At 38.8% G+C, this 13,136-nt stretch overlaps 1 protein-coding gene across 4 annotated transcripts in view; it reads left to right on the top strand.

The window, feature by feature from the left end:
* The window catches only part of TBC1D9 (TBC1 domain family member 9), an 82,800-nt gene that overhangs the window by 56,671 nt on the left and 12,993 nt on the right, over nucleotides 1-13,136 (top strand). For all 4 annotated transcript variants that reach the window (XM_034771230.1, XM_034771232.1, XM_034771231.1 and 1 more), the window contains 5 exons: nucleotides 3,699-3,816; nucleotides 4,875-5,160; nucleotides 6,926-7,055; nucleotides 11,559-11,657; nucleotides 11,777-11,845. In XM_034771230.1, the coding sequence (XP_034627121.1) occupies nucleotides 3,699-3,816; nucleotides 4,875-5,160; nucleotides 6,926-7,055; nucleotides 11,559-11,657; nucleotides 11,777-11,845 (702 nt within the window). The remainder of the gene's footprint in view (nucleotides 1-3,698; nucleotides 3,817-4,874; nucleotides 5,161-6,925; nucleotides 7,056-11,558; nucleotides 11,658-11,776; nucleotides 11,846-13,136) is intronic.

The following is a 13,136-nucleotide window of genomic DNA, read 5'->3' as shown; positions in this document are numbered from 1 at the left end:
TGTCTTTCCAGACAGCTTATGTAATACATACAGAAAAGAGAGAAAGGGAGAGTTTAAGTCCTCCTCCTAATACTCCACTAGCCCAGAAAACACTTTGGACTTGCTAGATAGCCAAGACCCCCACATTGTACCTATAAAAAACACCAGATCTTGTGAAGCTGGGACTCCTTCATTCAGACTAGGAACATCTACAGCTAATAGCCTGAGCATCAGAAGAACAGTGTAGTTCAACATGGATTCTCCTTCAACCTCTGATACAGTTTGATATTCAGAGAGAACTCAACCAGGATATTTCATTCATTGATCTGTCAAATTTACATTTCAGGTCTGAGGGGAAACAGGAAGCTCTTTGGGGCTTGGACTGCCTCTTTGTACATTGCCCAGCACAATAGACCCTGACTTCTAGAGGCTTCTGTAATACAAATATGATGATAATCCCAAAGGTCTGGTGATCTCAGCTACATTAGAGTTTTTTCCAGGAGATTCGGTTGGAGTCGCGCAACCAAACACCATAGAGATGTGGATACCAGCCTTGTAGCCAGCCACATTGGATCCTCCCTTTGAATATCAGTTGCCAAGTTTAATCACACTGACAAGTTTAGACAAGTCTGTGGTTGGCCTTTCTAGTCACCATTACCTCAACAGGGCAAGTTTTGGAATTAATTCCCATATCCATACAAGAATCACATTGCCTTTGTCATAAGGAAAAAAATATTTATAGCTCCAGAAACCTTTCTGCTCAAGATAAACTCCTCTTTCCACAATTCCTGAGAAATAGTTCTCTCATCATTTGGTTCCAGCCCTCGGAAGATTGTGACATAAATGAGCGTCCCTAGAGCTCTGAAGATTCATCTCTGGTATATAGATTACATATGCCAGTTGTACCCTGTTCATCTTATTCTGTCCAAAATGCCAAGGCCTTAGGGACTCCGGGTTGCTGCAGCCAAGATGTAAAAATCCTGCATCAGTTGGCATGCTAGGCATCTAGGAAACTATTAACAGAAATTCCTAGAGGCACTGTAGGGGAGAGGGGAGGGAGTGTATGAGCCTGCGGAAGATTTGCGAAGTAAATTTCCGTTCCTCTGCAAGTGCATCTTTTGGTAGGAAGGTGCTACTGGGTTGGTTTCCCCATAACGTCTTAGTTTATAAAGCTCTTGCTTTCTGTGGGGGGAACTTCCATTCCTGGCTGTTATGCTACTATAGTAATTAAACTCTGGGATTAAAATCTACTTCTGGGATTCACTGTTCACTACTTCCCATGGGTAATGAATGAGGAGAGAAGCTGCATGTGCAACAAAATGAGAAATTTCTTACATGATGATTTTCTTTCTGTTAGTAGCTTCTCTCAGAATTCAACCCACCCTGGTAGTCTTTTGTAAATAAAAATATAAACTGAAAACTTTCTCCAAAGGGAGACTCATACATATATTGTCTTAAGGTTAAATTAATATAGTGTATCAAGTTATCTTAACACTAACAATTGGCTGCTGGAGTGTATCTGCAGCTGTGGAGGAGCTCTTTTGGTAGCCTGAGCAGAAGGGCAGAGCTTAGTCTCCGAGCCTCCAGCACAATATTGGACAGCCTCCAAACTCCACATGCAGGGGGCATTGGCCCATGAGTAATGAATTCAGAGAGAAGTTGCTAACAGAAAACGATCAGGTAAGAAACTTTGCATTCCATTTCAAGGAAAAACTGCTTGTACTTCAAATGTTCCTTCATATATTAGTTGCATCAAAACCTTCCAAAAACCTTTTTGCCATGGTTGCAAGACTTGCTAAAGGGAAAACAACAATGTATCACATAAGCTATTAGAGCAGAGAGTCAGCTCTGCTGGAGCTACGGTTGAGGAGCAGTTTCTCTTTAAAGGCTGGAAGCATCATCTGGTCACAATTGTTAGAGTACAGGGTTGGGAGGCAGGAGTTCTGGATTCTGCTCCCAACTCTCTCACTTCTGTGTAACTTTGAGCAGTCACCTTTTATATCTCTGTGCCTTAGCTTTCCTGGTTGCAAAATGGGAATAATACTTGTTGATTTTATAAAAGTCTTGTGAGGCTTAATCACTGACTGTAAAGCACTTCAGTATCCCTGAATGAAAAATGCAGAGGGAGATGCAAAGTATTCTGACCATCATCGTCATTAATTCATAAAGAATAAATCACTTAACGTTACTTGAAGTATCTATTTTTTTTTAATTGAAGGGGGTGGGAGGGAGGATGGTAGGACAATGAACACCGGAATGGTAGCAACAGGAACACACTTGTAACCCTGGTCTGCACAGTCAGGAGTGAAATTATAAGTAGTCCTGGGTCATGGTATAAAAGTACTTTTTATTCTTTCAAACACAGTGACAGTTATAGCAAGTATCCAAACTCGAAATCATTATATAAATAGTAAACAAGACTAAAGATAAGAGGATAGTGTGTGATAGCATCATAATGAAGTATTGGTAGGTGTTGGGAGGGGATCAGTATATATGAATTGACAGATCTTGAAAAGGGATCTGAATCTGAATTTCTTAGTTTTTTAACTGAGAACTAAATTAGTGTTTTAAAAATATTTAACTTTCATTTTGGGGGGCTTAAAATGTAATGAAATAACTTTTAAAATGTGTTCTTCTGGGACAATCACAGAAAACAAGCTGGTAGTGTGTAGGGATGCATAGCTCCCGAATCGTCAGCCCACAGGCGCAGCAAACTGCTCCCATGGCTACGAGGCAGGAGTGACCTTCAATCCAGCGTTTGTGTTTGGGAAACTTATTTGGCTGATTTGATTGTACCCTCGCAGCTGGTGTTCACGCGCTCAAGAGATGGGTTCGTTATCTTATGTGCATGTATACTGCCTGGCTTTTCTATGCGCAAGATTTGTACCAATGAGAAGCATTGTAAGCAAGGAAGTGTAAAGAATAAAAGCCCCAGGAAAAGTTCCTGGAGGTAGAGGGGCTTTTCAGCTACCACAGACCTGGCGTTCTGTTTCCTTTCCTGCGTCGTCACCACAGTAGTGTACCTGCCCACTATCTGTCATCTCTCCCATTTGAGTTAGGGTTTAAAATAATGAATCTGTTCCTCAGGATTCAAACTCTGACATGGAAATATTCTCAAGGTAGGTCATTTTTTCAGGCCTTCTGGCCTTGATAAAGGAGTTAGGCAATGACTGAGAACAAACAAACATAGAGCAATGTTGTGCCAGCCATTTATTTAAGATAGAGGAAATAGGTCACAAGGAACCTTGCCCCCGTCTCCCTCACTTACAGTCCTTCTGCTCCATTGTGCTCAAGGCTGCTCAAGATTGGCACCACTACAAACATTTGCCTCACCAATGGAGGGCATGACTGCCATTGGTTTTTTGTTTTTGTTTTGCCCTGGCAGAAGGTCTGGGGTGTGCACAGTTGAACCCTTGAAGAATGAACAATAAACTGATTGCGCAAAGAAGTAATAATATCCAAAGTCTTGATTTTCAGATGGTTTGAAGAAACTTCTCATTAGGAACATTAGGAAAACATTGTTTGCTGTACTTACAGAAGAATGTGGACTGCTGAATATAGCAGAACATATAATAAATTTTAAGTGAAATTTCTTCAGAGTAAATCCATGGCTAATTTCTGACCTAGGATAAATTCTTATCTGTTCAGATTTTATAGCACTAGATATGGCAAGAGAATTTAGAAATGATATCTAGTGATTTATTTTTTCATTCTTGTAGGCCATGAATATTGTCACTTCAGTACTTCTTTTGTATGCAAAAGAGGAGGAAGCTTTCTGGCTGCTTGTGGCTTTGTGTGAACGCATGCTGCCAGACTACTACAATACAAGAGTTGTTGGTATGTTAAGGGGATTGTTTTTTCTAAAAAGTCCTTAAATATCCAGAAGCCTGTTCTGTTAATTTTTTTTATGTTGAAATAATCAGATGGTCAGCACTGATATGTGAACTGCTGCAAACAGATGAGAGAATGAAATGGCTAGTTTGGAAGCAGCTACCTAAGTAGATATTCTGCTCAGTGTTAGTTCTTCACCTGCTTGAGGTAAAACAGAATTCTACAATGAACTCCACTTGACTTGATTTAGGTTAAAGAGATCAGAAGGAGGTGGGAGGCTACAATTTTAAGTGTAGAGAACAGAGTATATAATATAATTACCAAAGAAATGTTGGTGAGGGGCAGGGTCGGGCAGTTTACAAGAGAAGGTTATATTACCACTCCCCTCTAGGCTGTTGGTTTGAAAGGACATTAATAACTGAAAGCCTTTACTGTCTAATGACTGGCTGTTGGCTTGTGTGAAATGAGTTGATGCTTTCAATCCACTTCCATCACAAAAATCACTGTTACTTACCCTTGCTAGCAAAGGCACCAATGACTGAGCTTACCCACTCAATCCTAGAGGTAGTGGTGTGGAGATACTTGTGTTTGCTGTTGCCTGTGTGGTGTGCATGTTCTGTAGAAGCTCTTCAGCTTTCTGTGCCACCACAGGGAACTTTTTACACCCACTAAATTTGTCTTAAAAATAAAAAAATCTTCCTTCCTTCCTTCCCCTATATTGCCTCTCCCACCACCACTCCTGTGATGCTGAGAAGTAGAATTCATCCATTAATGTACCTTATCTACAAGTTCCAAAGGATGGGTTTCAGAACAAGAAATGCCCTGTTTGCTTTTTCTAGGCTCTGTGTTTATTACACATTTGTTTTCTGTATAACAGTGTTTTGATTTTTTTTGGTGCATATCACAATTTAATCAAAGGGAAAAATCTATCCTTTCTCTGGTGGTAAGGAAATGTATACAAGCATCTTGGAGAATGTTCTTATAATAATTTCCCCAGAAGGGTATAAATGTGTATTCATTTGATCCTAAATTCATGTGTGCCCAATGTTACTTATTTCCAACAGGAGCTCTGGTGGATCAAGGTGTTTTTGAAGAGCTGGCCCGGGACTATGTTCCACAGCTTTATGACTGCATGCAGGACTTGGGTGTTATCTCTACCATTTCACTGTCCTGGTTCCTCACACTTTTCCTCAGTGTAATGCCATTTGAAAGTGCTGTGGTAGTTGTGGATTGTTTCTTCTATGAAGGAATAAAGGTGATATTCCAGTTAGCTCTTGCTGTGCTGGATGCTAATGTGGACAAGCTGCTGAACTGTAAAGATGATGGAGAAGCAATGACAGTCCTGGGAAGGTATTTATTGAACAAAACCAAAGTTCTGCTTCCGGTTTTAGTGCATTTAACTTATTTACCAAGAAGTTGATTATGTCTTTTAAATGCTTGCAATCCTTTTTGTCTGTAACAAGAGCTATGTGTGCCTTCATCAAAAAAAGCTTTACATATATTTCTGAGTGACCATATCTACTTATCTAAGCCTGGTATTCACCTAAAAAGTAGATCGACCTAGCTACATCACTCAGGGCTGTGAAAAATTTTGCACTTTGTGTGATGTATTTAGGTTGACCTAACCCCCACCCTAGACTCAGCTAGGTCAATGGAAGATCTACCGCCTCATCGAGATGTGGATTAACTACATTGATGGAAAAATCCCTTTGATTGTTGTAGGAAGCATCTATATGATGGCACTACAGATGCAGCATTGTATCTGTAAAAAGAACAGGAGTATTTGTGGCACCTTAGAGACTAACACATTTATTAGGGTGCCACAAGTACTCCAGTTCTTTTTGCGGATACAGACTAACGCGGCTGCTACTCTGAAACCTGTCATTGTATCTGTGCCGTTGTAGGGTAGATATACCCCAAGGGGGACAAAGTTTCAGAAAATTACAGCCACCTTAAAAGCCTACAAAGATGAAGCAATCAGGAGTGTTGCCCTAAATTATGCACAACTGCTCCTATTAGCCAGGCTCAACAACAACAAAAAAGTTTTCCTTTCTAGTTTCTAGAATATCCTTCTGAACCTGTCTTATAGGGATCTTCAGCAGGTCTTGGTTAGATATCTGGAATTTTTTACCTCATCTTCTGACTGTTAACTTTTAAGTGTAATTAGGAAAAATACCTGAATTCAAGGGTAACTATTGTTGGAAATAGACTTGCTAGAAAATGCAATAGATCTAGAAAGGCTCATGAAGAGATAAAAACACGAGGCAGGTTGGTAGACCTGGATGAATCATTCATGCTGAACTAAGACTACTTTATGTAACCTAGAATGATTCATTTGATTTCCTGACATTTTGTGTCAATGTTTAGATTTCAAGGTGCTGCTGAATCAAAGTGAGGCTCAGGGTAATTTATAGCCAGGCATGAGTGGTGGTATGATGGGTGTTGGTTTTTTAATTTACTTGGTATTTAACCAAAAAAAAAGCCCTGGTCGTCTCAACTCTCCTCTCAGAACTAAGCTCCAACCCTTGCTGAGGAGTTATGAAAGGAAGTTTATGTGGCTGCAAGGTGATTTACAGCAGCTACACTGGCAGGAAGGATAAGCTCTTGATACTCTTTACAGCCAGGTTTTGGGGAATGAGAGAGGCAGGAGGTATTGAGAATCAAGTACACCATCCCCAGTTCCAACAGGAATGAGGTGGATAGTGCCCCACAAATCTTTATTTGTGTAAGATGGCTCAAACAAAAATATTTCAAGACTCTATTTAGGGAATCACTGGTAAATTGTGGACATCTTACTGTGATCAGATGGATTTCATATATTTCTTGATAAATGTGGCTTAGGTAAACAACTAATGCAGCTCTGGGGAGAAGTGGAATGTTACAAATTGGCAAAATAGGTATCTCTGTCCAAATAACGGAATAATAGAGTGGTTTGATCATACTTATGTAAAGTCAGTCTATATGTAATCGCTACTGATCCTCAGAAAAAAAATGAAGAACAGGAGTACTTGTGGCACCTTAGAGACTAACAAATTTATTAGAGCATAAGCTTTCGTGGACTACAGCCCACTCCCAACTTTTCTCATTTAGGTTTTTTTTCTTCTCTCCCAATCAGGTATTTGGACAGTGTGACTAATAAGGACAGTACTTTGCCACCAATCCCTCACCTTCACTCACTGCTCAGCGATGATGTAGAGCCTTATCCTGAGGTGGATATCTTCAGACTCATCAGAACTTCCTATGAGGTAACTTAGGATTTTGACTAGAACTGGCTTGAGGAGAACAATTCTGTTTCATGAAGGATTTTGAGATATTGAAATTTGGCTTTATTTTGAATGAGAGCAAAACCTGAAAATTTCAAAGTTCTCCAAAGGAGTATTCTGAACATTATTGTTTTGGATCAATCAAAATGTTTCATTTTGATGTAGACTTATTTTATTTTATATTATAACATGTAATATAATACAAAATTTAAAAAAATGAAACAAAATTGCTTCAGAACAAAAAATCTATGTTTATGTTCCCAAAACTTTGAAACGGAATTTTCCAATAGAAAATGGTTCTGTTATTTTTTCCAACCAGTTCTAATTTTGACATAGGCATAAATAACTCAGAGTTGGAAAACTTCTGGCAAAAACCCCAATAACAGAATAACTAGTCAATGTTCATAAACTGCATAGTAAAGTCCAAGAAAAAATGGACTAAAACTTTGCACATCAAAAGACTAAGGATTTTTGTCTAATCCTTAAATTAAATTTTACACAATAAAACATTCAGAAAATACCCCTGGCACTTAATTTTTAAATGCTGATTTCTAACTCCGGACCAACAACTTGAGCACAAACTCTCCTTTATGGTTTCAGAGTAGCAGCCGTGTTAGTCTGTATCCGCAAAAAGAACAGGAGTACTTGTGGCACCTTAGAGACTAACAAATTTATTAGAGCATAAGCTTTTGTGGGCTACAGCCCACTTCTTCAGATGCATATAGAATGGAACATATATTGAGGAGAGATATATATATATACACACATACAGAGAGCATGAACAGGTGGGAGTTGTCTTACCAACTCTGAGAGGCCAATTAAGTAAGTGGGAAAAAAAAACTTTGAAGTGATAATCAAGATAGCCCAGTACAGACAGTTTGATAAGAAGTGTGAGAATATTTACAAGGGGAGATAGATTCAATGTTTGTAATGGCTGAGCCATTCCCAGTTCTTATTCAATCCTAAATTGATTGTATCTAGTTTGCATATCAATTCCAGCTTAGCAGTCTCTCGTTGGAGTCTGGTTTTGAAGTTTTTCTGTTATAAAATAGCCACCCGCAGGTCTGTCATTGAATGACCAGACAGGTTAAAGTGTTCTCCCACTGGTTTTTGAGTATTATAATTCCTGATGTCAGATTTGTGTCCATTAATTCTTTTGCGTAGAGACTGTCCGGTTTGGCCAATGTACATGGCAGAGGGGCATTGCTGGCACATGATGGTATATATCACATAGGTAGATGTGCAGGTGAATGAGCCCCTGATGGTATGGCTGATGTGATTAGGTCCTATGATGATGTCACTTGAATAGATATGTGGACAAAGTTGGCATCGGGCTTTGTTACAAGGATAGGTTCCTGGGTCAGTGTTTTTGTTCAGTGATGTGATTCAGTGATTTCTCCTTTATGGGAAATTCATTGGTTCTTTTCTTCCCTGTGCCATGGAGAACTAATTAATATTTTAAATCAAAATGTAGGATTATCCTAGCCATCTAAAACCCTGACAAGTATTTCAGATACTTTCCCTATGTCCTCCACATCTCAGGAAAAAAAATACTTCTGTGTATGTAAAAGGCACCAGAAATCTGCTGTGGGCTTTAGCAGTAGTGAATTCCACATTAAGGGTGAATTAAATCTGAGGGTTCTGAGGATTTTCACCCTCTCTAGTGAGGTAAAAATACAAACTAGCAGTGGAGGGGTAGACATTTATGGAAAGCTGCCATCCCATTTTTGCCTTGTTTTGAATCCCACACCTTTTAAGAAAGCTTCTATGGCCTTGACTATATTTAGATGAATAAACTGGCCTCATGCATAGCCATAATCTGTCTTTTGTGGGCATATGTAGTACAAAAGTTCGTTGCTCTTTCTAGTTGAATAGAAACTTACAGAAACAAGGCCAAATGTATCCCTAGTGTAATGGCACTGAGTCAGTGGAATATACCAGAGATAAACATGCATCTTTTTTACTTGTACTCTATTTGAATGTGGGCTGTTAAATCAGCTTGCAGTATGTATGTTTTGATGGTGTTATTTCCTGGTATTAAACTGCCACATTTTTCAAGAGATAATGAGGGCTCTCTGTTATTCTGTGACACTTAGGTTTCTGGCCCTAAGTTTGTTGTACCCAATTGGGATTGGAGACCCATTGCGTTGGGCTTGGTATAAACATAAAAGAGAGAAAAATTTGTTGTAAATATCGGGAAATCTCCAGCTGCCATTGGGCTAAAATTTATTTACTGTATTTTTAGTATTTTAGCTTGTCAGAGGCACATGGATAACAATGTAACCCTTGTCACTTGCCCTTTATTAAAGGCTGTATTAAAAATAACAAGATGTACCATGAAAGGTGACTGTTTTTCCTTTGGCATACGGGATATAATATGCTTTTTGTTCCAGAAGGAAGGCAAGCTCTATCTGAACAACTATCCCATGACACTTGCCTTGGGGGAAGGGAGCAGGGAATGATGAATCTGAAAATAATATTTAGCCATTTACCACACTGTGCTGTGATCCTATCCAGTCCCATAAGCTAAGGAGGGTTGGACACTTGGATGAGAAACCTCTAGTGAAAACTCAGGTGCTGCGGGAAATAGTGCTGACAGTTCAGCACTCTTCCCAGAATCAGTATTGAACCAATGCCTTAGCATGGTGTATGACGCAGGAATAGAACATTGTATCTGTAGGTTTGGGGGTTTTTGTGTGTTTTTGGGTTTTTACAGAGGGACTTTCCACTTAACATATCAACAAATGCATTTTATTTTGCCAATGATATTTTCTTTGCTCTTATCGAAGATGTTTTGCATTTTAATAAATCCAGCATCTCGTTTTATCTGATCCTGTAATAAAGTCACAATCCATAGTGTTTGGTATTACTCTGAATTACTATAAAAGTAATTGCAATCCTGCAAACTTGCTGCACAATTAAAGAGTTGGGGTAGCATTTCCAAAATTGCCTAAAGTCCCATTTTCAAGTGACTTAGGATTCATTGACTTAAACTGGGACTTTAGCTCCTAATGACAGTGCCTGTCATTTTTTAAAATGGGACCTAGGCTCCAAAGTCACTGGGTGCTTTTGAAAATTTCCCTCTTGACTTTTTTTTAAAGATTTCCGTACTTTCACCTGCACTTTTGTGTTTAAACATACTTGTAACTGTTTAACCAGGCTCCATAACTGTCTGTTTTTCAAAAGGTTTCCAATTTTAATTGGAAAATTAACAAATAAAGCAGGGAAAATATCCTGCTATTCTAACGTGATTCATAGAAGTACAGATAATATAGGAATGTCACCACTTAACATTATTTGATTGCCTAAGAATATATTAACCGATCCTGATGTACTTAAGTTGATACCCCACACTTCCTCACTATGGAATGCATATCACAATCTGATGCACTGGCAGCAGCAGGCTCCTCCATGACTTTTATATGTGGCACCCTTAGTGGCTGGCTTTATTTCTTGTGCTAAAAGCTGGCCCTGGGTTTCTTCAAAGGACATATTACAAAGATGTTCATGTTGGGGAAAATCTCTATTGAAAGTGCATAGAAACAAATCTATGGGACAGAGGTTCATGGGTGTGAGAGCATGAGCCAGTGCTGTAGGTCCATTGAACGATGAGTACTGTTCTCAGTATTCTATTTTTGCCCTCACTCTTTCACCTGGAATGCAGGTGTAGCATATTAATGTTCTTTGGAAGTTGTGCATACGTTGAGGAGAGAACTTTGGTCTAGTGGATAGAGCCCTGGACTAGGATTCAGGGGACCTTGGTTCTATCCTTTCTTTGCAACTGACCAGATGAGTGACCTTGGGCAAGTCACTTCACCAGCCTGTGCCTCAGTTTCCCCACCTGTCAAATGGGAATATAATGAAACTGACCTCCTTTGTAAAGCACGTTGATCTCTTCAGATATAAAGTCCTATAAAAGAGGTAGGTAGGTATTAACTTTTGAAAATGACACTTAAGCTTTTAAGTCATTTAAGCACTCTTGACATTTTTACCCATAGTATGAATTTCATTCCTCATATTTGGATTTAGACAGTTGTTTGGTAATATAGGGACTGCTATATCGGATCAGCCCAATGACCCATGTAGCCCAATCCTGTCTCCAACAGTGGCAAATAACAAATGTTTCAGAGGAATTTGAAAGAAATCCTGCATTTAATAGTTATGGAGTAACCTGCCAATAGGGAAAGTTTCTTCCTAAGCGAACTTCTAACTGATGAGCATTATGCCCTAAAACATGAGGGGAAATGAAATGGTGGAGGAAAGAAAATCTAATGACAAATTCCTGAAAACTCAGTTGTTTGCAAGTCATATGTTTAGAAAAATGTCTTTAATGTCACACATTTGTCCGATATAGTCATCTTACATCATTTCTGAACACTTAGAGAATGAATTGTTTGGTTTTTTATTTTTTATGCATACAAAGAAAACAAAGTATTCCAGGTACTAGCGCACAATTGAAAGGATCCATTTTGTCCTCCATTTTAGAAATTTGGAAGTATACGAGCAGATCTGATTGAACAGATGAGATTTAAGCAAAGACTGAAGGTGATCCAGACTCTTGAAGACACCACTAAGCGCAATGTGGTAGGTCCTTGGAAAAACGTGCTTGCTAAGATTAAGGTCAATTGATTTCTGAAATAAAAATATCTTTCAAATGTCACATATATAGGAAGCTTTTAATTGTTAATGTTACATTTCCAAAGGTGCGAACCATTGTGACTGAGACTTCTTTTACTATTGATGAACTGGAGGAACTCTATGCTCTTTTCAAGGTAAAGCTGTAGTCAAGATAAGATCATGTGCATGCAGGAAAAATAAACATTTAGATTTGACATGAAAACTGCTGTCTGCTAATGAATCGATCTAAATTTGTGAGTTATTTGGTGTTGTCGTGTGCCCTGTCATAAACTGGAATTTGCAACTAGATGTAATTGAAAATACAAAAGAGCCACTTTTAAATACTAAAGAAATAACTAATTTGATTAGGAAAATTTATTATCTTGAGGACATCAGTTAGTAGAAAAGTAAGGAAAAGACAGAATCTTGGGTCATGGTTTAAGCCAACTTCCAAAAACTTCTTTGTCTGTCTACCTGATTTGTGGGCATAATTCTGAAAATCTGGCCCCAAAATATCTTCTTTATGCTAAATTTTGGATAGCCCGTAACTTTACGTTGCATGGTACTTGCTACCTGCTACAATTGATGGTTTTAATTTATACTGAATCTTCTGTAGTTTGTCTTGCTGTCCAGAGGCTCTCTTGAAGTAAAGTGTTCTAATAGTAAGTAAAAGCTGGGGAGGAGTAAGAATAGAGTCATAGATTTCAAAGCCAGAAGGGACCATTATGATTATCTAATCTGACCTCCTGCATACCACAGGCCATAGAATTTCATGCAGTAATTGCTGCCTCAAGTGCATAAATTCTGGTTAAACTATAGTATATCCTTTAGAAAGACGTTCAGTCTTGATCTACAGACCTCAAGGGAATCCACCATATCTCGCTGTATGTTGTTTCAGTTGTTAATTATCCTCGTGGTTAAAATGCCTTATTCTTGCTCAGTCCGTGAGTGACACACACTGCAGTAGGTTGTCTTCTCTTGATTGGCCAGGATTGAGTTTCTTAAATATTCTGGTAAAGGAATGTATTTTCTCTTTGAATCCTGTAACTAGTCTCCATACTTAACTACAGTCCCAATCCTGCAATATGATTCTCTAGACTGTATTCCTGCCCCTGAGTATTCTCAGGACTGTGAAATTGGTGAGATTGTGAAAGAGTGAAGGAGTCCAGGATCACACTGCATGACAGGCCCTATTTCCTTCCTTCTGCCCCCCATGAAATCAATTTGAAAGCCCTTATTGACTTCAATAGGAGCAGGATTAGGTGCTAAAACAAAGCAAGTATTTCTGCAAATGCCAAGGAAATGTTTAACCTAAAGACAGCAAAATTCTATTTTGACAGGTATGTTGTAATCAGCCACTTTACTAACTTGAAACAATACGTACCTGTGAAAAAACAAGATTGAGCATATCGTGTGTGTGTGTGTGTGTGTGTGTGTGTGTGTATA

Source organism: Trachemys scripta, chromosome 5, assembly GCF_013100865.1.
Source record: "Trachemys scripta elegans isolate TJP31775 chromosome 5, CAS_Tse_1.0, whole genome shotgun sequence".
Lineage (NCBI taxonomy): Eukaryota > Metazoa > Chordata > Testudines > Emydidae > Trachemys > Trachemys scripta.
The sequence above is the reverse complement of the archived record's forward strand: the minus strand, read 5'-3'. Positions and strand labels throughout refer to the sequence as shown.